Below are 22,500 nucleotides of genomic sequence, written 5' to 3'. Positions count from 1 at the left end.
TCAACACACAGCCATTAATGTCTAAACCGCTGGCCACAAAAGTGAGAACACCCCTAAGTGAAAATGTCCAAATTGGCCCCAATTAGCCATTTTCTCTCCCCGGTGTGTCCATGTGTCATGTTAGTGTTACAAGGTCTCAGGTGTGAATAGCGAGCAGGTGTGTTAAATTTGGTGTTATTGCTCTCACTCTCTCATACTGGTGACTGGAAGTTCAACATGGCACCTCATGGCAAAGAACTCTCTGAGGATCTGAAAAAAATAATTGTTGCTCTACATAAAGATGACATAGGCTATAAGAAGATTGCCAAGACCCTGAAACTGAGCTGCAGCACGGTGGGCAGGACCATACAGCGGTTTAACAGGACAGTTTCCACTCAGAATAGGCCTCGCCGTGGCCGCACACTGCATCAAACTGGTCTGCATGGCTGTCGTCCCAGAAGGAAGCCTCTTCTAAAGATGATGCACAAGAAAGCTCGCAAACAGTTTGCCGAAGACAAGCAGACTAAGGACATGGATTACTGGCACCATGTCCTGTGGTCTGATGAGACCAAGATAAACTTATTTGGTTCAGATGGTGTCAAGTGTGTGTGGCGGCAGGCAACCAGGTGAGGAGTACAAAGACAAGTGTGTCTTGCCTACAGTCAAGCATGGTGGTGGGAGTGTCATGGTCTGGGGCTGCATGAGTTCTGCCGGCACTGGGGAGCTACAGTTCATTGAGGGAACCATGAATGCCAACATGTACTGTGACATACTGAAGCAGAGACCGGGCCGCAGGGCAGTATTCCAACATGATAACGACCCCAAACACACCTCCAAGATGACCACTGCCTTGCTAAAGAAGCTGAGGGTAAAGGTGATGGACTGGCCAAGCATGTCTCCAGACCTAAACCCTATTGAGCATCTGTGGGGCATCCTCAAATGCAAGGTGGAGGAGTGCAAGAACTCTAACATCCACCAGCTCCGTGATGTCGTCATGGAGCAGTGGAAGAGGACTCCAGTGGCAACCTGTAAAGCTCTGGTGAACTCCATGCCCAAGAGGGTTAAGGCAGTGCTGGAAAATAATGGTGGCCACACAAAATATTGACACTTTGGGCCCAATTTGGACATTTTCACTTAGGGATGTACTCACTTTTGTGGCCAGCAGTTTAGACATTAATGGCTGTGTGGAGTTATTTTGAGGGGACAGCAAATTTACACTGTTATACAAGCTGTACACTCACTACTTTACATTGTAGCAAAGTGTCCTTTCTTCATTGTTGTCACATGAAAAGATATAATAAAATATTTACAAAAATGTGAGGGGTGTACTTACTTCTGTGAGATACTGTATATAAAATGGCAAATAGTACTGATGAAAAAAAAAACCGTCAGGTATTCACTTTAAAATAATTGTCTCTAAAAGATAATTGGCTCATATATAATAATAACTGTCTCATCAGTAAAAAGTAATAACTTATTTTCATTATTTCCAAAAAAGGTTAAAAGAAATATCACGCATTAATTCCATTAAGTCATACACATTATGTTTAAGTTGCACCGCATGACATTTTACACTTCAATAAAAAGGTCAAATTAGCTTACATTTCAAGACATCTTGATTTGTTGTGAGGTTCTTTTTCTGTTTCTTGCTTTATATTAATCACACCACTTTACTTTGGCTGAAAAATATTTTTCAAATAATAATATCTAGGTTTTCATTTCACATAGGTAAAGGGTTAGGCTGGCACATATACTGGTCTATGAATTTTTGCATGCAAAATCATTCAGTCATTTCACAAGGAATCCATGCAATCTAGAGTTTTGTGTGAGTGTGAACAATTTCACAATGCAGATTTTACAATGAAACAGCCAATAGAAAGCTGTGTGGTTTGAGAGTGACCTCTTTGTGAGTTGAGCTTACAGTACATCTACACTATTGACAACAGACTTTATTTGCCAGTGAAAGTTTGCCAACATTCCGCTAATGTGATCTTAAAGTATGTTTAGAAGTGCATTTTAAATGCATTCTTGAATTAATTAATAGATCCGGTTGATTAGATGGAGGTAGATGTGAATGTGAGTTTACAGCCAACTGCACGAAAGAAGAGGGGTTTATGCAGATGGGTCATTCTGTGTGTCAACTCAGTCAGTGGTCCCTGGCTCAAATTTTTGTTTTGCTAATATTATTTCTGAAGAAAAATAAATATGTATAGTGATGAAAGACAAAATATTAAATGTCAAGGATGAATATTTACTAAGTAATCCACTATTTTGTAGAGGGGGTCAAAACAGCAATTTTCATCTGAGATTCAGAGCCAAATTACAGGGGGTTAAAAATGACTTCAGAAAGATGGCAGCATCACAATTTTATTTTTGCATTAGTAGGTCTGTTAGTAAAATAGCAAAACGAAGATGCTAAAAGGGAAGTTCGTTATGACCCAATATCTAAAATGGCATTAAGATATCTGTAATACTTTTTGAGTTACAAGCATGCAAACTTTGAAAAAAACTTAAAAAGTGCTCTTGTCCCTATTTTTTGAACGGTCACCATTGGCACATAATGCAACAAAGATCGCTAAAGTCAACATATTTTACTAACAGACCTCCTAATCTCAGTGTAAAAATCAAATCACGATGCTGCCATCTTTCTAAAGTTTTAACCCCCTGAAACTTGGCTCTGAATGTCAGGTGAAAATAGCCATTTTGACCCCCAAAATAGTGGATTACTCAGTAAACATGCATCCATGACATTTAATGCTTTGTCTTTCATCACTATACATGTTTATCTTTATTCAGGAAAAAAAATATTAGCAAAAACAAACATTTGAGCTGGGGAGGTTTCTGAAATTTGGCAGATTTGACATGGAATGACCCAGATGCAGTTCCTGGAGAAATTCGCCATACGTCACTAGAGAAAAGTCGGAAGATTATGACATTTTGATTAAAAATTACAAGGGCAAAAAAATGTAAACATACACACAGATGAATCATCTACATTTCATTTTAATGAACAAGCCTAACAGAGACATTTCATATTTAAATTCAAAACACTGAAATATTTCACAGGCTACAAAAAAAGCTAAATAAGTCCCAGTTGAGAAAACAAAAGAAATCAAGCAAAAGAAGAAGATCTTGAGTTGCTACGTAACCCTTGCAAGCCTTTGTGGATCTTCTTATGAACACTGTTGTTGCTAAGCACATAGAAAACAGGGTTTATAGCACTGTTGATGGTCGACAGACCCAGAGAGATCGTATAGGGTGTGTAGACACTTCTTTCAAAGTCACATTTCCCATTCGAGAAGTGGAAATTTATGGCACGTAGCAAAATGATCACATGGTACGGCGTGAAGCAGACTAAAAAGAACAAGATGACGGCTAAGGCCAGGTTACGAATTCTGACTTTGGCCCGTGGTTTCAAACCCGTGCTAGCCTGAACTTTAGCAATGATGGCCAAGTTGGTGACTATTAAAATGCACAGCGGGATGAAGAAACCGATGAAAAAACGGGCATAGTTGAGTCCCGTCACTACGACAGATGGGTCGCTTGGCTCGAAGCACCGCTTCTCCTTCATTTTCTCAGAGTCGCCCTCTGTCATGGTGAAAACCGGCACGTGTCCCACAGCAACGACCACCACAATCACACCGCTGATGATCACAGCATGCCTCATCTTTCTCAGACCTCGAGACTCCATGGCGTAGACCACCGCGACAAAGCGGTCCGCGGAAACACAGCACATCAAGAAGATACTGATGTACATGTTGTTGAAGAACACATAGCCGGTGACCTTACAGGTCAGAGAGCCCCACTCCCAGTGATGACCTCTGTTGATGTAAATGGCCCAGAGTGGAAGTGTACCAAGATACATCAGATCACACACTGACAGGCTGAAGAGGTAGACTCCTAGGATGTTCTTCTGGCACACTTTAAGGAACGTGAGGAAGACTGTGATCAGGTTAGCAGGCAGGCCTAATGTGAGGACTGTGCTGTAGAGAACCACAAGTGGAAGTGGGTTTTCTTCCTCATAAGGTGGCTCACAGCTGTTTGTGTGGTTTGTTGGACCGGTTATGTTCATGGTCACTGGAAAGCTAAGAGTGGGAACAAAAATGATGGGGGACAAAAACAGAATTTCATTTAAAAAGCATGGGGTTGAAATGAAAAAAAAAAAGAAAGGACTATGAAAAACAAAGCTAATGTCAACAGCAATGCTGGGGGAAAAATCCTCATGTGCTACTTTAATACATTTATAGAAGTATATTGTTCTCATTTCCTCTCAGATTAAGCTACTTCCCACAGCTAAGTCAAATATTATAACCGGTGGTGTAGTGGTGCCTGAAGAAGTGGGTATACTCTCCCATCCCCCAAGGAAACGCCAACTAAACCTGTTGCCTTGACTTGCCTGTACATGCTACTATACCAGGGGTCTGCAACAGGGTTTGAAATTAACTTTTTCACTCACCATACAATTTTGCAAATACATTTTTAAGTTACCGGCCATTAACAACTTCTACTAGCCAAAAAACATCAGCAACATAAATAAAGGTTTTATATAAAGGGCAGTTTTTTTTTTCTTAACCTTATTAAATGTGTCATCAACCTTTGTTTCATAAAAAAATCCAGTTAATATAATACGACATGAATAAAATGGAAGAAGCAGAAGTCAATAGCATTTATTTGCATTTACACAGTTGAATGATACTGAAATGTAACATGAATGCTTTTTCCAAAATTACAACTGCATAAATAATGCTATGTGTTTTAAAATTATTTTTTTTTAATATACAAATATGTTGGGGAAAATACAGTAAGCTACTTTTAAATATGAAAGTAAACCGCCAGTAGGTGGCAGCAGGTGAGCCATTGAGTTATTTATTCAAATGATTTGATCAGATGACTAATTCATTCAAGAATGAAGCACCCCCTCTATGAATGGTTTATTGAATCAATGACTCAAATGATTAATTCAGTAAAGTGTGTTGCTCTGAGTTGCGCAACTGTTCTGCTGTGATCTTTGTTTGGAACTATTTGTATTTTTTTTGTTAGGCTAACCAAATCGAGTAGAAATGGTCAACATTGACTGTCTAAATCAGGGATCCTCAAACCTGGACCATTCCTGCAGAGTTTAGCTCTAACCCTTATCAAACACACCTGAGCATGCAAATCAGAGTCTTCAAGATTATTAGAAAATCACAGGTAGTCAGGGCCGGTGCTAGCTATAGGCAGAGCAGGCGATTGCCTAGGGCCTCAGTCTTTCTGGACCGATCATTCACCAATTTATTTCGAGTTTAAAAGAGCGTGAGCGCCGCTGCACTGATGCTACCAAACACAAAGCTTTGAATTCGTGTTGGGAGCTGACTAGCAAAATAGCTACAAAAGTTAAAACAAAGCACTTTGTATTCAAATTAGTGCTGTTAAACGATTAATCGCATAATTGCTTGTATTTATATATACACTATAAATATACACAGTACACACACATATATTATGTAAACAAAAACTTTTATTTTGAATGCGATTAATCTCCATGAATTATTTGACAGCACTAATTCAAATTCAAAAAGCAAACACACTAGACCATTTTTTAATGTTTCAAAACAGTACCTCAGATGTGTGAAACTTCTAAAGTGTGCTGATGTATAGGCTATTTAAGGTGGCAATGCAATAGATAGGCTAAAATCATATTAATATTAATAATATGACAATATCATAGTTAATATTGGTTAAATGGGAGGGAGAAACCCTGTCCATACCCAGCAAGTAAAAAAAATATAAAAGCACTGATGTTCATTTACTGAAGTGGTATTCAGGAACTGTGAATAAATTACTGAAAAACTTACTGCAAAATAATCATAATTTTATCATGGCTATAATAACATCCTCAACAAACAAACAAAAAAGATTACCTTAGATAAAGTTTGATTAATATGTACATACAGTAGGCTACTGGTCAAAAGTTTGGACACATTACAGTTTATCATGTTTTTGAAATAAGCTTATGCTCATCAAGCCTATTTGATAAAAAAATACAGCAAAAAAAGAAATAAAAAATAAAATATTGTGCAATAGAAAAGTAAAAAATAAATAAATAAGAGCATTTATTTAAAATAGAAATCTGTTGTAACAATACCATTCAAAAGTTTGGAATTCAATGGGTCAGTATTTTATTTTTTTTTCAAAGAAATTCATAAGGATGTGTTAAAATGAAAGTGAAAAAGTGAAAGTGATGTGTGGCCAAGTACGGTTACCCATACTCGGAATTTGTGCTCTTCATTTAACCCATCCTAAGTGCACTAACACACAGCAGTGAACACACACACCGTGAACACACACCCAGAGCAGTGGGCAGCCATTTATGCTGTGGTGCCCGGGGAACAGTTGGGGGTTCGGTGACTTTCTCAAGGGCACCTCAGTCGTGGTATTGAGGGTGGAGAGAGCGCTGGACATTCACTCCCCCACCTACAATCCCTGCCGGCCCGAGACTCGAACTCGCAAGCTTTTGGTTACGAGTCAGACTCTCTAAACATTAGGCCACAAATGATGCTGAAAATTCAGCTATGACTCATAGAAATAAATATTTTAAAGAATGGCAAAAATAGAACACCATTATTTAAAGTTTCACAATATTATCGTTCTTTCTGTATTTCTGATCAAATAAATGAAGACTTGATGATCATAAGTGACTTTCAAAAACATTAAAAATAGTAATGTGTTCAAACTTTGTTACTAAGTAAAAATATACAAATATAAAATGAAATGTTGTATAAATAAAAAGGTTAGGAATCATATTTGTTTCAAGTGCTTTTTATTGGGGGTGGGGGGCCTATAACATGAATTTTGCCTATAGGGCCTCCTAATGTCTAGTACAGGCCCTGCAGTGAGTTTGATCAGGGTTGGAGCTAAACTCTGCAGCAGATTGGACCTCCAGGGTAAGATTTGAGGAACCCTGGTCTAAATTATACAGCACTTAACGTTAACTACTCATTTGAACTCTTGCATAAAAGCAATGTCACATTTGCAATTGTATTGGTTTTCAGGGGGAAAAATTAACTCTCGTGTTGCTTAACTAGGCATCATATGTTATACATAAAAAAACCTGTCTTTTTACTGCAGTATATGTTTCATCTTTGTGCAGTTATGTTAATTTGTTTTGATTTCTCAACAATATTCTCTCCTACCGGCTGCGCGAGCCTCACCTGGCGCGTTGTTTTAGGCTACTTTCAGTAGATTTTATCTGTATTAGAGCTGTTTTGAACTTACTGTTTGAATGCATTCGTATACTGGATCCTTGACTGAAACGTTAACAGGAGATCATCAGTTTAAGAAATTTCTGATCGTTAAAACCTTCTTTTCATTTTAAGATATTGTTTTCGTTATAATGTACTGATTCAAATTAGTCAATAATTAATTATTATTTTACCACTCTGCGGACCTCTCGCGCATGAACAGGCAGCATGTCTCTGTCGGCATTCTCTCGGGAGCGGGTGCGGCGGGCGGGCGCAACCAAAGCAAACCGCGGCGCCACGGTCCTGACCGTCTTTACTAGGCGTTTTTAGAGAATATTAGCATTTATTCACATGCGACTGGATTAGCTATTCGTGTGGTGGACTGTCATGATTTTGGTTAATGCAGGAGTCAGGACACTATACTGAATGTTGCGCATCAGAAGGGATTTAGAAGTGGGTATACGCAAACCCAACTGATAAAGAAGTGGGTACGCCGTATACCTGCGTATACCCTCCACTACACCACTGACCTCACGGGTGATTTCTAGTTTGCAGGACGTTTTCATATTATCACATAGCCTATTGCTATGTTGGATAAATTAACTAAATTAACAATTGTAGATGGAAATTTAAGATTACAATTAAGTGAACATTGGGATTTATTTTATCATTCATTTGAAATGTAATTTTTAAAGCTGACTAAGCTAGTTATGTGAGCTAAATATGACGACAACCATATGAGGCGAACTGACACCAACCGCTTTATTAAGCTGCTGATGTGATTGGAAACTGGTGTGAGTGTATTTGCATGTTTTTGTCAAAATCATAAACCTCTGCACATTCATAACATTCTACACATAAATTTTGTGTAGGCTACAATATATGTAACATTTTACAGTATTTGTTAACATGAACCAACAATAAAATACTTCTAATAACAAAACTATAACAAAATTATTGCTCATTATAGTTAATGTTAATGCATTAACTAACCGGATCTTGTTGTAAATTGTTACCATATCAGTATAATATTATGTTTTTCATTTATAGACTTGCTCGCTTAAATATTAGGTTACTACCAGATTCCCTTAAACTTAAATAACTACAAATAAAACCAAAAAACATGGTTAATATAGTTAAACCATGGTAACAACAAATTATGCTTTTACTACAAATTAACCAAAGAAAAACAAAACATGGTTAATATAGTTAGTAACCACAATTTAGCCATGGTTTTGCTTCACTAACCATAGTTGTAGTAAAACTGTGGTTATACAAATGGTAATCCTACATTTTCACTATAGAAAAATCATGGTCAATTTACTTTACAACTCAACAACTTGTAAGTTTTGATTCTACCCCCATGATGTACGTTAACATAATAACACGAATAAAAGAGTTACCTCTTATTCCGTTTCTTTTAGTCAAATCAGCCCAAACTCTCCTTTTCTTCATCCCAGCGCACTTGGTAATAAACATGCAGCTGTAGCTGAAGTGAAGGAAGTGATGATGCGCACGCGGTGACTTTAATACAGCAGGCAGAGAGGAAATAACAGTTATGTTTGATATAGCAAGACATTCTGACTACCATTTACAGAGTGATGGAAATTTGATTTCACATTGTCATGGGTGGCTGTAATTTTCATCTTTAGGGTTTGACTTTTGTCTGTGTGTTGTGGTGCTTGTTTCAAATCTCCCTTCCTGCTGCAGTTTTGTTTGTTTGTTTGACGTTGGACTTGTTAATGAGGTTCCATCATAAAACAAAAAAAGCGATTTCCTCCAGAGGGCGATGTAGGGCTAAACATTGGAAATATATTTTAGGCAAAACTACAATTCTGTCATAATTCAGTCCTGAGGAACTGATCATGATCTTCTTTAACCACAAAACAAGTCCAAATCACAACATTGTCTATGGTTATAGCTTCCCTCTTCACTGTTAATAATTGCTCAACTAACATTCAGTAATTGTTGATTACTTGATATAAATGATCTAATTCGCTATTACTTGTTAATCTTGTTTCTGTATTAGTAGCTGAAGTGTTACTCTTTTGCTGCTCATTTGTCCTGCATTACTTTCTGCATAGTTAACTATCGTGGACGGTATTTATGTAGCTTAAAATAATGAAAGGACCTCGATTCAATCATTTAGACGTGTTTGGGTTTATATATGCTATAACTCATGTTATGAATGTATGTGTCTATGCACATGCTTTTACAGTTTGCCCACAATTTGTGTTGTATACTGAACTTATGCTGTTGAATTCAATTCACCAAAAAGACTTTTAAACTGTTGCAAATCCGGCCTAGTTCTGTTGCTGTAGTGACGCTTTACGGCATTTGGATCATGGCGGAGTCGCTGAACGGTGTACAGTTGAGCACGGTAAATATTTGCCTTTTAACCATTTAATACATAAATTCAGTCGCATGTCACGCGTTTTGCAATATATTATGCTTTCAGCACGGAAATATATATGCTGAGTATGCGTGGTAAACCTATAGATTCTGTGTTATCTACGATTTAATGATGGACATATTGGTCAGAGAGAGCATTTTGTTTACATGATTGTTGCTTGTGATCCAGCATGCAGACACGAGCACATTTAACACCCTCTTTAACTGCTCTTTATCCTACCTCGCGCATTTTAATAGCATTCAGTACGTTGTGTTTTCTTCTTGTTTTATTCGCAATATGAGCTGTTATTATTTTGTATTAGCCTGAATAGTGTCTTGTAAGTTACTGCAGATGAAACGAGCAGTTTTGTATGTAATTTTCGAGGTGGTGCTTTTGAAAGTTGGGTTTGTTTACGAAACTATAAAATCTTTCATTTTCATTTTTATGTAGATTGGGTTGAATACGACAAAATGTCACTAGTTCAAGTTCAAGTTCATTTGTATAGCGCCTTTTCCCATACAAATCGTTGCAAACCAGCTCTACGGGAAATTAAGTTTCCACAATATATTTATATATTGCAGAACCTTAATATATTTAACGTATGGCAAAATTAGGTAATTCTGTATGTTGTCTGAGTGTTGGCATCCTCCGAAGTCCTCTGAGGGGTTGGCATTATCTTTTCTCAGGTGTTCGGTCATCTCAGATCATTTAAGGGTTGGATCCAGACTGAAGCTTCTGTAATTCCTAGTTACCACGGGATGTTAATCAGAGAAACAAATAGAGACATAATTAGCGTAGCTGCTGTTCCATCTAAGCAAAAATTATTTGTTCAACCCAAGCTAAAGAATAATAATAAATGTACATTTGATCAGATATAACTGCAGTACAAGATTATAAGATGCATTATGTGAATGCTTGGCTAAAGAGATGTGTCTTTAATCTAGATTTAAACAGAGAGAGTGTGTCTGAACCCCGAATGTTATCAGGAAGACTATTCCAGAGTTTGGGAGCCAAATGTGAAAAAGCTCTACCTCCTTTAGTGGACTTTGCTATCCTAGGTACTACCAAAAGTCCAGAGTTTTGCGACCTTAGGGAGCGGGTTGGATTGTAGCGTGGTAGAAGATGAGTTAGGTACGCAGGAGCTAAACCATTTAGGGCAGGGATGGGCAACTTCAATCCTGGAGGGCCGGTGTCCTGCAGAGTTTAGCTCAACCCTAATCAAACACACCTGTCTGTAACTTTCTAGTGATCTTGAAGACATTAATTAGCTTCTTCAGGTGTGTTTGATTAGGGTTGGAGCTAAACTCTGCAGGACACCGGCCCTCCAGGACCGAAGTTGCCCATCCCTGATTTAGGGCCTTATAGGCAAGTAATAATATTTTGTAAATGATACGGAACTGAATAGGTAGCCAGTGCAGAGACTGTAAAATTGGGGTAATATGATCATATTTTCTTGACCTGGTAAGAACTCTAGCCGCTGCATTTTGGACTGTAGCTTGTTTATTGAAGATGCAGGACAACCAGCTAGCAGTGCATTACAATAGTCCAGTCTAGAGGTCATGAATGCCTGAACTAGCTTTTCTGCATCAGAAACAGGTAGCATGTTTCGAAGCTTGGCAATGTTTCTAAGATGGAAGAATGCTGTTTTTGTAGCATGGGAAATATGATTGTCAAAGGACAAGTTGCTGTCTAATATAACACCCAGATTTTTGACTTTAGAGGATGTGACAGTGCATCCGTCTAGTTGCAAATTGTAATCCAAGAGATTCTGTGAAATGTTTTTTGGTCCAATAAGTAATATCTCTGTCTTATCTGAATTTAATAGGAGGAAATTATTGGTCATCCAATCTTTTACATTTTTTACACAATCTATTAGCTTAGATAGTTTAGAAGTTTCATCTGGTCTTGTTGAGATATATAGTTGAGTATCATCAGCATAACAATGAAAACTATTCCCGTATTTTCTAATAATATTACCAAGGGGCAACATGTATATTGAAAATAGCAGAGGACCTAGGACAGATCCTTGTGGTACTCCATACTTTACTGGTGATAATTGAGATGACTTCCCTTTTAAATGAACAAAGTGGTAGCGATCGGACAGGTAGGATCTAAACCATCTTAAAGCCTGCCCTTGAATACCAGTATAGTTTTGTAATCGATCTATGAGTATGTCATGGTCGATAGTGTCGAATGCAGCACTAAGATCAAGTAATACTAGCAATGAGATGCAGCCTTGGTCTGACGCAAGAAGCAAGCCATTTGTAATTTTACACTAGGTATTTGACTTTGTGTATTTGTTTTCACCTTTTCATGCAGCCCCTTCTATACATATATTTTAGTACACAGAATCAGAATAAACTGTTGTTTTTTTATTTATTTATTTATATTTGCTACTACAGAATGTAGACTGACGCAGTAAAAAATAAAAATTTGAAAGATGAGCAAGATTTGAAACGCTGGTATAAGTGTTTAAATTTGCATAGACATAACAGAGATGGAAAATATATTCCTCATGCTTTCTCAACCTCAAGATAGTTCAGGATGTAGATTTCCACATTTCTCTGAAGTGGGAACTCATAGTGATGTTGAAATGTATCTCCTCCTGTTGATATTCTGAGACAGAACATAAATCTGCTTTTGTAATGTATCATAATGCATTCTGCCATAGTTGCCTGTTTAATATTGCATTGCTGAACGCAGCCTTATTCGTTAGTCAGTTGACACAGAAAATAACCAGCACTTTGAAACTAAGTGTCAGGACTGACCCTTGGTCCTTCTTGCTGCATACAATGAGGTTAATTCATTCAGAGAAGAGTAGAATTTATTTCAAACATTCAGTTTTATTGGCATGAATAGGAATCGGTTTGGATTATGATTGCTAGGGGTCGCTCTTTTCCATGCCGTTACAAAGAACTAAAGCTTTCTTACATCTTACTCTTAAATGGTCTTTTAGATTATGACTAAAATAAAAGTTTTGAGCACATTTATTTCAAAATGTACAAAAATAACTTGCATATATGTGACCCTGGACCACAAAACCAGTCATGAGTACATTTTTTTAAATTGAGATCTATACACCATCTGAATCTATCATTCCATTGATGTATGGTTTGTTAGGACAATATTTGGCTGAGATACAACTATTTGAAAATTTGGAATCTGAGGGTGCAAAAAAAAAATCAAAATATTGAGAAAATTTCCTTAAAGTTGTCCAAATGAAGTTCTTAGCAATGCATATTACTAACCTTTTTTTTTTTTTTTAGATATTTACGGTAGGAAATTTAAAAAATATCTTAATGAAACATGATCTTTACTTAATATCCTAATGATTTTTGGCATAAAAGAAAAATTCGAAACTTTTGACCCTGTGCTGCTTTATGACTGGTTTTGTGGTCCAGGGTCACATATGACCCATTAATGTATTTGGTTAGTTTGTTATATAATCTATGCCCTTTCTCATTTGCTACCAGAAATGGCAGGAGGCTTCAAACAGAGGGGCTGCCATACTCAGCTATTTAGGTCAGCAAGTCCCTATAATTTACTGTCTGGAGACAGAGCCACAACAAGGGGAGGAGGAGCAAAAGGTTGAGCAACGCCTCCTGTATCCTCTGGAGTGCTTCCTTTTTGGAGAAGACCCCTGTATCGGCCTGGAGAAGCTACAGCAATACAACAGCAGCTCATCAGCTCAGCAATGTGGACGTGTCTTTAAAGAGGGCGAGACCGTCTACTCCTGCAGGTTAGACCAGAGCCCCTTGATAATATCTACAGTCATCAACTCCTATAGGAGAACATCAGCAGGACTGATTGATGAGCCAGCATCTCAGTGCGGATTGTTCATTGGACAGCCTTGTCAGTGGATAATGCACATTTCGTTTATTTAAGTCATTTGAGTGTATTAGTCAAATTATTTATAGAAATTATAAGCGTATTAGTTTTTATTTTTTGGCTAAAAACACATCTCTTCCATCTTTATTTGACCCTCTAACTCTAGCACTCTCTATTCTAATTCTATTCTTAAAAATACAAACACTAGCTTTTTCTAATCTTTTTGTATTCTGTTTGTTTTTTTATTTATTATACAATTAACAATCAATTAATAAAAGGCCTCTAACACTAGCGTGCTCTATTCTTTTTCTATTCTATATTTTCTTTTTATTATATAATAAAAAAAACCTTGCTACGTGTACTGCGTTAAGCTAACTGAGACTTGTTATAGCACTTGCATATCATTGCTCTTTTGTTGATTTTGATTGCTGCCATTGTCCTCATTTGTAAGTCGCTTTGGATAAAAGCATCAGCTAAATGTAAATTGAGGTAATACTGCATAATTAAATGTTCATATTTTCTGTAAATCTTTGCTAGCATATTATGTACTGTATTTACTTTCAGTGAAAAATTACACTTAAGTGAATGTAGGTTTCTCGTGAACACGATTAAAAGGTTTAGATGTTTTTTTATTAATTCATTTGTTTGTTTTGTTCATTCATTCATTCATTTACTATATTTAACCCAACATATTTTAAACGCTAATGCCACCAACATTACATAATAGCATTAAAAGAATACTTAAAGTTATTCCATATAATATAGTAAAACAAACAAATAAATAAATATTATTAAATTTTAAAGTTTTACTATTTAGGGTTTAAAGTTGTATATCCATCCCTCCATCCAATCCCATCCCATCCCATCCATCCAATCCAATCCAATCCAATCCCATCCCATCCCATCCTATCCTATCCTATCCTATCCTATCCCATCCCTTCCCATCCCATCCCATCCTATCCTATCCTATCCTATCCTATCCTATCCCATCCCATCCCATCCCATTCCAATCCCATCCCATCCCATCCCATCCCATCCAATCCAATCCCATCCCATTAAAATAGTAATAATAAAGAATTTGTAGGTGTGTCCAAATCTTATTTTTATTTATCTATTTTTGCCTGGAAGTATATATCAACACAACCCCATTCACCATACTTCTATGAAGTTTTTATGCTGAATTCTTCTATGTATTTCCAGGGATTGCGCAATAGATCCCACCTGTGTACTCTGCATAGAATGCTTCCAGAAGAGTGTGCACAAAAGTCATCGCTACAAGGTATATGCACTCTTACTAATAATTAATTTTCTTACTAAATCATTTGTTTTCCTTTCCCAAAATCTCAACCTTGTTCTACAAGTTTAAATTTTGAAAATTGTATTACAAATTACCACCATTTAAATGATTATTTTTATTACTTTCTATTATTTATTTTATATTTACAATTTGCATTGCTACCGCAGATGCATGCCTCAGCCGGAGGAGGTTTCTGCGACTGTGGAGATTTGGAGGCTTGGAAGACCGGACCCTGCTGCTCCCAACACGACCCTGGCACTTCAGTTACTATGGAAATGGTACAGTTTATTTTCTCTTACCGATGCTAAGATTTTTTTCCATGAACTCTATTGTTGAACTAACTTCCTGCCTTGAGGTCAGAGAAGCCGTTCTGTCTGTGCGTTTGCTAACCGCAACCCTCCCTCTGTGGGAAAACACAAAGTGTGTGGGAAAGTGACACGCAGCAGGCCTGTGATGCAAAACCATCTAGAAAAAAAAAAAGCAGGGACTGCAGGAGTAGAAGAAAAAGTTAAGTCTTTAGTAAGAGGGTTTGTTGTACAAGGAAATGAACGTATGAAATAGTTAGAATGAAATGAAAATGAAAGACTATCAGTTGTAGATTTTGGGTATTCAAGGGCAAAATAATTAATCTAAAATCCCAGTATTCCATAAAGAGCGAGGATGTACTGATATGGCCTGATTTCTTGCTGTGTGCCTGGATTTTGGCCTGGAGAGCAGATGGTCTGCTTCAGTGTTCTGATAACTCAATAGATCCACCGTGATAAGATCAGGCTCCAGATCCACACTCACTCATGGCCACTTACAGCGTCCTCACCTTTGTCGGAAAACAGCAGGTGCCTTTTTCTGTTTGACACCCTCTGGCGAGATCTAAACATATATGTAATGAACATGACAGATGGACATTTCAACCAAATCAGCAAACATCATATCCTGCTCAAAGGGCCTGTCGTTTTTTCTTTTTGCTGCTTGTACAGTCAAATTATCTGAGCTCTTTCAGTAGTTAGTCACTATTTCTGGTGTGACTGGCTTTAAGGAGATGGAGATGGAGCTTGAATTCTGCCAAATAATAAACAAATATATACGTGATAATAAACAGCAGTGAGTGCTTGTGATGTTGTGTTTTTGTGCTCATCTCTATGCAAGCCTACTCTCCCTAAAATAATAATAATAATAATAAAGCCATTTAAAGGATTGTTAAAGAATAATTTGAAATTCTCAAACATTGAAATTCTCAAATCATTTGTCATTTCAAAACCTTTTGACTTTTTTCCTTCTTTTTTTCTGTGAAACACAAAAGGAGATGTTTAGCAGAATGTCCAAGTTGCTCTTTTTCATACAGTGAAGGGGACTTGAGCTGTCTAGCTCAATAAACAAAAATAAAGGTATCTTAAAATAAGTCTCTGATATCCCCACAGATAATTTTTTATAGCTTGTTAAAATTGCCACTTTTAGGGTATGAGCCAAAACGGTCTGTATTTGAGTATGTTGCTTTAATGCAAATGAGCTGGTGCTCCCGGAGAAGAGGGCAGAGCTTCAAGAGCTCAAGTTCCCGCATTAGCAGTGCTAGCCTTTGCAAATAAATATTCCGCAATTAGTACAAGCCTGTTATCTTTACAGAAAACATACTCTGTTTAAAAGTCAATCATCTGATTGTACTGTGCATAATAAATTCGCGTTTATGAATTACACAGACGGGAGCACGGTGGGATAAAAATAACATAGCTGGTCTCATGGTGCATGGCATGCTATCACAAACTTTATAAGACCCACTCGTGATTATGAGCTCAACAAACTCAAGCGATCGACTCGCATTGCTTTCATATGCAACTTTTAACCACCACATTCCTATTCACGATCATTCATGAAGACCGCATCAGTGAAAACAGACAGAGCCAATGGTAGCTTTAGCATCATTAGCCTTACAGAGTGCCAAGAAGCTCTTTCAGAAAGGCAATTTGTAAACAAACGTGTGATACTTACTTTGTCTGGAGCTGACTTTCACGCACGAAACGCTGGTATTGATCTCTACACGTATTGGGCACTTTACTGATTTTTTCTGGGACATTTCCATAGACAATGAAACTTGACCACAGTGTCCTCAGCGGCTCAGATGGAGGGATTCTATGGAGACTCCTATGTTCGTTAGGGCATCCCAAAACACAACACTTGAAATGCCTCTTTGGCGCTGACATTGTATATCTCCAGCAGCTACAGCAAGTTATCAGTAATGGCAGAGGCGGACCACAGCTTCTCACTCAGGGCTGTGTTTATGCTTATAGGGCAGCGTCACAAATGGGCGGGACTTTTTCCCCTCGGTGATGTGAACAGAGGGAGAATCTGAAACGGCTCGTTCTGAGAGACTGTTTATGATTTTTTTTTTTAGATTATAAAAAAATGAGTGGGTGGATTTTTACCATTATAGCCTGGTTGTTTTCACACACTGTGGCCACACAACTGTGTTCAAACACCTTATAAAGGGGATTTTTGCATAATAGGTCCCCTTTAACACATCCTTTTGAATAAAACTTAAATATCTACATAGAAGATATGTGGCTTAGGTAAGGGAAACAATTCTCCAGGAACAGTTTTACATGTCGATTTACAACCCTAAAATTTCTCCCCAAATTGAAACGGTGGAAGGGTCATGAATAATAATGTTGAGCTCTGCTCTGATTGGCTGTTTCACAGTGCGGCTCATTTCAGTAGCTCACAGGAAGGAAACACAGGGAAAATATATATTTCAATACTTTCTTGCGCAGTTATATCGTTGGGTAATTATACTGTAAATAAAATGCAGGCATTGGGGAGCCGCTATTAATATGCTGGACACTGAAACTGCTTTGGAATGCACGATCGTGTTTTACTTTCACTTTCGAGATTCGCTATCACACGTACTCTGTTTATATTATGGAGCGGCCGCACAATTGTTTTCAACATTGATGAAATTAAAGTTATTATATATATATATATATATATATATATATATATATATATATATATATATATATATATATATATATATAGACACACACACACACACACACATACATGCATACATACAATATCATATTTATTTATTTTAAATTACAATAATATTTCATATTCCTGTTTCAATTTTTTGTATTATTAGTAAATAAATGCAGCCTTAATGCAGACTGAACCCTAGTCATTAGATCTCGTAAAATCATCATTGATGTCAAACCTAATGCTTAATCTTGATGATTTATCACTTTTTTGTTATTATTATCATTATCATCATCATCATCATCATCATCATCATCATCATCATCATCATCATCAGTTTTGGATCTCAACAGTTCCAGCCCTTATTTACTTTTATCACATGAAAATGAGCAGCTTGGACATTTCACTAAATATCTACTTTTGGGTGAATTAATAGGTAGATGTTTGTATGTGAGACATTCAAGTAAAATCATTCTGTGTACAATTAAAAATGAAATGACTCTCAGTGACAGCTGCTGTTATGTATGTCACAGGATGAGTGTGTGATGGATCCAGGCCTTCAAGAAAGGGCTCAGATGCTGTTCCACCTGCTGCTGCAGTACACGACAGACATGCTGGTTTGGGAAGAAACCAGTGAGCTATCGGAGGAGCTGAAGCCAAAGTGAGATATACAGTTACTAAAGCCTCTAGCTGGAAAGTCCAAAATGGGCTCCACCTTAATTTGAAAAAGTTAATGTTGTTTAATGTTGTGTTCAGAGTGAAGGAAGACACCTACTTCTGTGTGCTCTACAACGATGAACATCACTCATATGATCACGTCATCTACACACTTCAGCGTGCGATCGCCTGTGACCAGAATCTGGCCCAAATCTACACTGCACTTGTTGACAAGGAAGTGAGTATTCTGAGTATTCCACATAGTCTTACATGCTCACCGTATAGACTTTTTATACCTCATGTTATCATGATTTCAGGGGCGGAAAGCAGTGAAGAGAGGTACTCTGGGATCCTGTCAACAAGCCAAGGACAATATCAGGGTAAACATGCATGCTAAACTCCTCCATCACACACGTTTTATATGCTTCATGTAGGGTGTATGTAGATGACTAACTTAACCATCTTTGCATTTCCTCTGCAGCGTAACTCAGAGCACATTATCCAGATACCTTTGCGGGTGGAGATCCTTCACACTGCTGTAATGGCTCATCAGACCTTCGCCCTCAGACTTGGTGCATGGTTCCAGAAGATCATTGGCTACTCAGGTAGATGATCAGGAGCAAAATGTCAATCGAGAACTGGTTTTTATCTATAACCGTTCCATTTTTAAAACAATACAGTACAGAATCATTTAAAAATAAAAATGTTTTATGACCGTACTAAAATAACACTAGTGCAAACATAAGTATAGTCCGATTACCAAATGAATTAAACAGTTATTTTTATAATTATTTTTTTTTTTTTAAATAAACAAATTATTTTATTATTACAGTAGTCAACATTTGAAGTGGATCAAAAAAGTTCAAAGTTTTTTTGGTTTTAGGACAACTTTGTTTAACTTCATATATAGCACAACTTGTATATATATATATATCTGACTTTCCCAGTACAGTGTCGCCCTCTCTCTGTGTCTGTTCTGTGCAGTGAGCAGCAAAGAAACAGCGCATTCAGTTGGCCGTAAGGCAGCAGACTCGTCAATAAATCATTTACAAAACAGCGTTTCCAAGCACTTGTCACTTACTGACCGTTTGGACTTTTAAATATGAACATAATTCGTCTGTTAATATGCTCATAGTTTGTTACTCTGACGCAGGCGATGTGCTGAATGAGACAAAACAGTAATATAGCCAAAACCACAGCATATAGTCGCTTTTTAGAGTAGATATATGTTGGTTTTATCAGATGATGTCGCAATTATAAATCAGGATTTAAGGAGTATAGTGAGAGTGATTCCGGGTTAACGTAGTATTAATGGATCATGTTTAGTCACTATTTATACTTGTTTTATGTATGACAACAGAAAATATGTGAATGTGAACAGCTTTATTGGGCATTCAGTTGTATTACAGTATGTGACAGTTCATAGAGTAGAACAGATCTGAAGTGCCAAAACTTGTCTGAATGAAGTCATAAATATGCAAATTATTATGTGACGTCACCTGCCACCACAAATCTCACAAAATCCTGTCGGAAACACACACACACACACGCACACATATAAGGCGAAGGCAAAGGTGGCTGTGAAAATAAATCTGCATTGTTTATCCTTTTTGATCTTTCATTCACAAAATTCTAACCTATTACTGAAGTAAAAATTGAAAGTGGGGAGAAAATCTCATGATGAAATAAATGTTTTTCTCCAATGCATGTTGTCCACACTTATTGGCACCCCATGAAATTCTTATGAGTAAAACATCTCTGAAGTATATTCCCATTCATATTTACATTTTTTAGCACACCAGGGTGACTAAGCATGAATTTGTCCAGCCATGACTTCCTGTTCCACAGGATTATAAATATGAGGAACAAAGGCCAAATTCCCTTAATCACCCATCACGAATATAGGAATATAAGAATATAGTTCTGATGCGCAGAACAAGATTGTTGAGCTTCACAAAATAGAAAGCGGCTGCAAGAAAAGAGCTAGAGCATTGAAAATCCCCATTTCCACCATCAGGGTAATAATTAAGAGTTTCCAATCAACTAAAGATGTTAAAAAACTGCCTGGATGAGGACATGTGTCTATAACGGAATGCATGGTGAGGAGGAGAGTTTGAGTGGCCAAAGACTCTACAAGGATCACGGCTGGAGAATTGTAGAGATTAGTTGAGTCTTGGGGTCAGAAACCTAAAGTGTGCGTGCATGTTTATGTGATTTATGAGGACACAAATTTGTATAATGACATGGGTATGACAGAGGTATTACAATATGAAGGTGGTTTATGAGGACACTGCCTATGTCCCCGGAATTCAAAAGGCTTAAAAAACATACTAAATGGTGTTTTTTTGAAAATCTAAAAATGCACAAAGTCTCCTGTGAGGGCTAAGTTTAGGTGTAGGGCAATAGCACACACAGTTTGTTCAGTATAAAAACCATTACGCTTATGGAGAGTCCCCATAAACCACAAAAACCAACATGTGTGTCTGTGTCTGTGTGTAAATATATATGAAACAGCCCCTACATCTCCACATGTTGTTCGGGAGGGTTTCAAGAAACATTCCTCTCGGTCATCCAAAAACAAACTCCAGCATATTCAGTTGTCAGACACGACTGGAACTTCAAATGGCACCTACTTCTATGGTCAGATGAAACTAAAAAATGAGCTTATTGGCAGCAAACCCACCAGATGCGTTTGGTGCAAACAGGGATATACTGCTGGATCTATAATGTTGTGGGCCTGTTTTTCTGCCGGAGGTTCTGGACATCTTGTTCAGATACATGTCATCATGGATTCAATCAAGTACCGACAGATAAAAAATCTAAACCTGACTTCCTCTGTTATAAATCTTATAATGGGACGTGTTTGGATCTTCCATCAGGACAACAATCCAAAACAAACATCAAAATCAACACAAAAATGTGTCACTGAGCACAAAATGAAGCTTCTGCCATGGCCATTCCAGTCCTCTGACCTGAACCCTGTAGAAAATGAGTGAGGTGAACTGAAGAGAAGAAGCACTAACATGGAGCTGGGAATCTGAAGGATCTGGAGAGATTCTGTATGAAGAGAATGGTCTCTGATCTCTTATCAGGTGCTCTACAAACACTTCAGGCATTATAGGAGAAAACTCAGAGCTGTTATCTATGGAAAAGAGCGTTGCAATAATTGGGTGCCAATAATTGTGGCCAACGTGAACTAGAGAAAGCATTTATTTCACAATGAGATTTTCTCCCCACTTTCAATTGTTTTACTTCAATGATAGGTTTGAATGTTGTGATTTTTTTTTTTTTTTTTTTTTTTAATGAAAGCTCAAAAGGATAAACAATACAGATTTATTTTCAAAGCCGCCTTTGCGCTATATAGGGCACTATATCGGATATTATCGGTGCTCAATTAGTAGTAATGGTTCTTATTATCAATATTACAAAAAGATTTTGCTGCTTAATGTTTTTGTGGAAACTTACTTTTTTTTAAAGGATGCTTTGATGAATAGAAAGTTCAATGAACAGTATTTATTTGAAATCGAAATGTGTTGTAACATTATAAATATCTTTACTGTAACTGTTGATTCATTTGATGTCCTTGCTGAATAAAGTTATATATATCTTACTCTAAACTTTTAAAAGGTAGTATGATAAGAAACAAGGAAAGTTCAGTTTTTCCAGCAACAAATTACATATCAAAGTAGTTATTTTATATTGAAATGCTGTTTTTACTGATCAAATAAATGCATTGTTGTTGAACATAAGATGTGTCTTATAAAAACATAATATGTATAAGGTTTTATCGCTCTGTAGTTGGCCTCAGGGAGGTGTTCTGCCAGGTGGCTTTGGAGCCGGCCGCTGACAACAATAAACTCTGCCTGCTCAGTCAACTCATGCTGCACGACGCCAAACTTTATAAAGGTCAATATTTCAATCTCTACCATTAGATTATGCACTTTTAATACCCTGCAGACATTTTTCAGTATTCTTAGTGCTGTATCGAAACCTGATGTTCCTGTTCCTCTCCTCAGGAGCTCGCAAGGTTGTCCATGAGTTAATTTTCAGTAGTTTACTGATGGACACAGAATTCAAGAGGCAGTTTGCCATGAAATTCACCGAGGTATAATTTTACAGCTGCATGTCATTTCACATATTTATACATCATTGTAATGTTTGAG

General features: G+C 37.2%; 2 protein-coding genes across 5 annotated transcripts in view; one reads left to right on the top strand and one right to left on the bottom strand.

Annotated features, from left to right (window-relative positions):
* Nucleotides 1-2,963: 2,963 nt before the first annotated feature.
* LOC306886331 (putative G-protein coupled receptor 132) lies at nt 2,964-8,701 on the bottom strand. Its single transcript, XM_079443369.1, has 2 exons — nt 8,603-8,701; nt 2,964-4,064 (listed from the first exon to the last, which is right to left on the bottom strand). The coding sequence occupies exon 2, from the start codon at nt 4,049-4,051 to the stop codon at nt 3,092-3,094; it is 960 nt and encodes a 319-aa protein (XP_079299495.1). The 5' UTR covers nt 4,052-4,064; nt 8,603-8,701; the 3' UTR covers nt 2,964-3,091.
* Nucleotides 8,702-9,524: 823 nt separating this feature from the next.
* The window catches only part of LOC306886329 (E3 ubiquitin-protein ligase UBR1-like), a 49,250-nt gene continuing 36,274 nt past the window's right edge, over nt 9,525-22,500 (top strand). For 3 of the 4 annotated variants that reach the window (XR_013785623.1, XM_079443366.1, XM_079443365.1), the window contains exons 1-10: nt 9,530-9,579; nt 13,065-13,330; nt 14,620-14,698; nt 14,884-14,994; nt 18,214-18,341; nt 18,437-18,575; nt 18,655-18,717; nt 18,819-18,942; nt 22,136-22,243; nt 22,354-22,442. Coding sequence is in view for 3 of the 4 variants with exons in the window: in XM_079443366.1 (XP_079299492.1) it covers nt 9,544-9,579; nt 13,065-13,330; nt 14,620-14,698; nt 14,884-14,994; nt 18,214-18,341; nt 18,437-18,575; nt 18,655-18,717; nt 18,819-18,942; nt 22,136-22,243; nt 22,354-22,442 (1,143 nt within the window). In the remaining variant the exon portion in view is untranslated. Of the gene's footprint in view, nt 9,580-13,064; nt 13,331-14,619; nt 14,699-14,883; nt 14,995-18,213; nt 18,342-18,436; nt 18,576-18,654; nt 18,718-18,818; nt 18,943-22,135; nt 22,244-22,353; nt 22,443-22,500 lie in introns of all 4 variants that reach the window. The other variant, XM_079443364.1, reaches the window with a different exon arrangement.

The sequence above is a fragment of the Barbus barbus genome (genome assembly GCF_936440315.1).
Source record: "Barbus barbus genome assembly, chromosome: 20".
Taxonomy (NCBI): Eukaryota; Metazoa; Chordata; class Actinopteri; order Cypriniformes; family Cyprinidae; genus Barbus; species Barbus barbus.
Note: the sequence above shows the minus strand (reverse complement) of the source record. Positions and strands in the feature narration are given on the sequence as shown.

What these genes read in the sequence shown, in the direction of transcription:
- LOC306886331 (XM_079443369.1), bottom strand. Translation starts at nt 4,051, where the DNA reads ATGAACATAACCGGTCCAACAAACCACACAAACAGCTGTGAGCCACCT.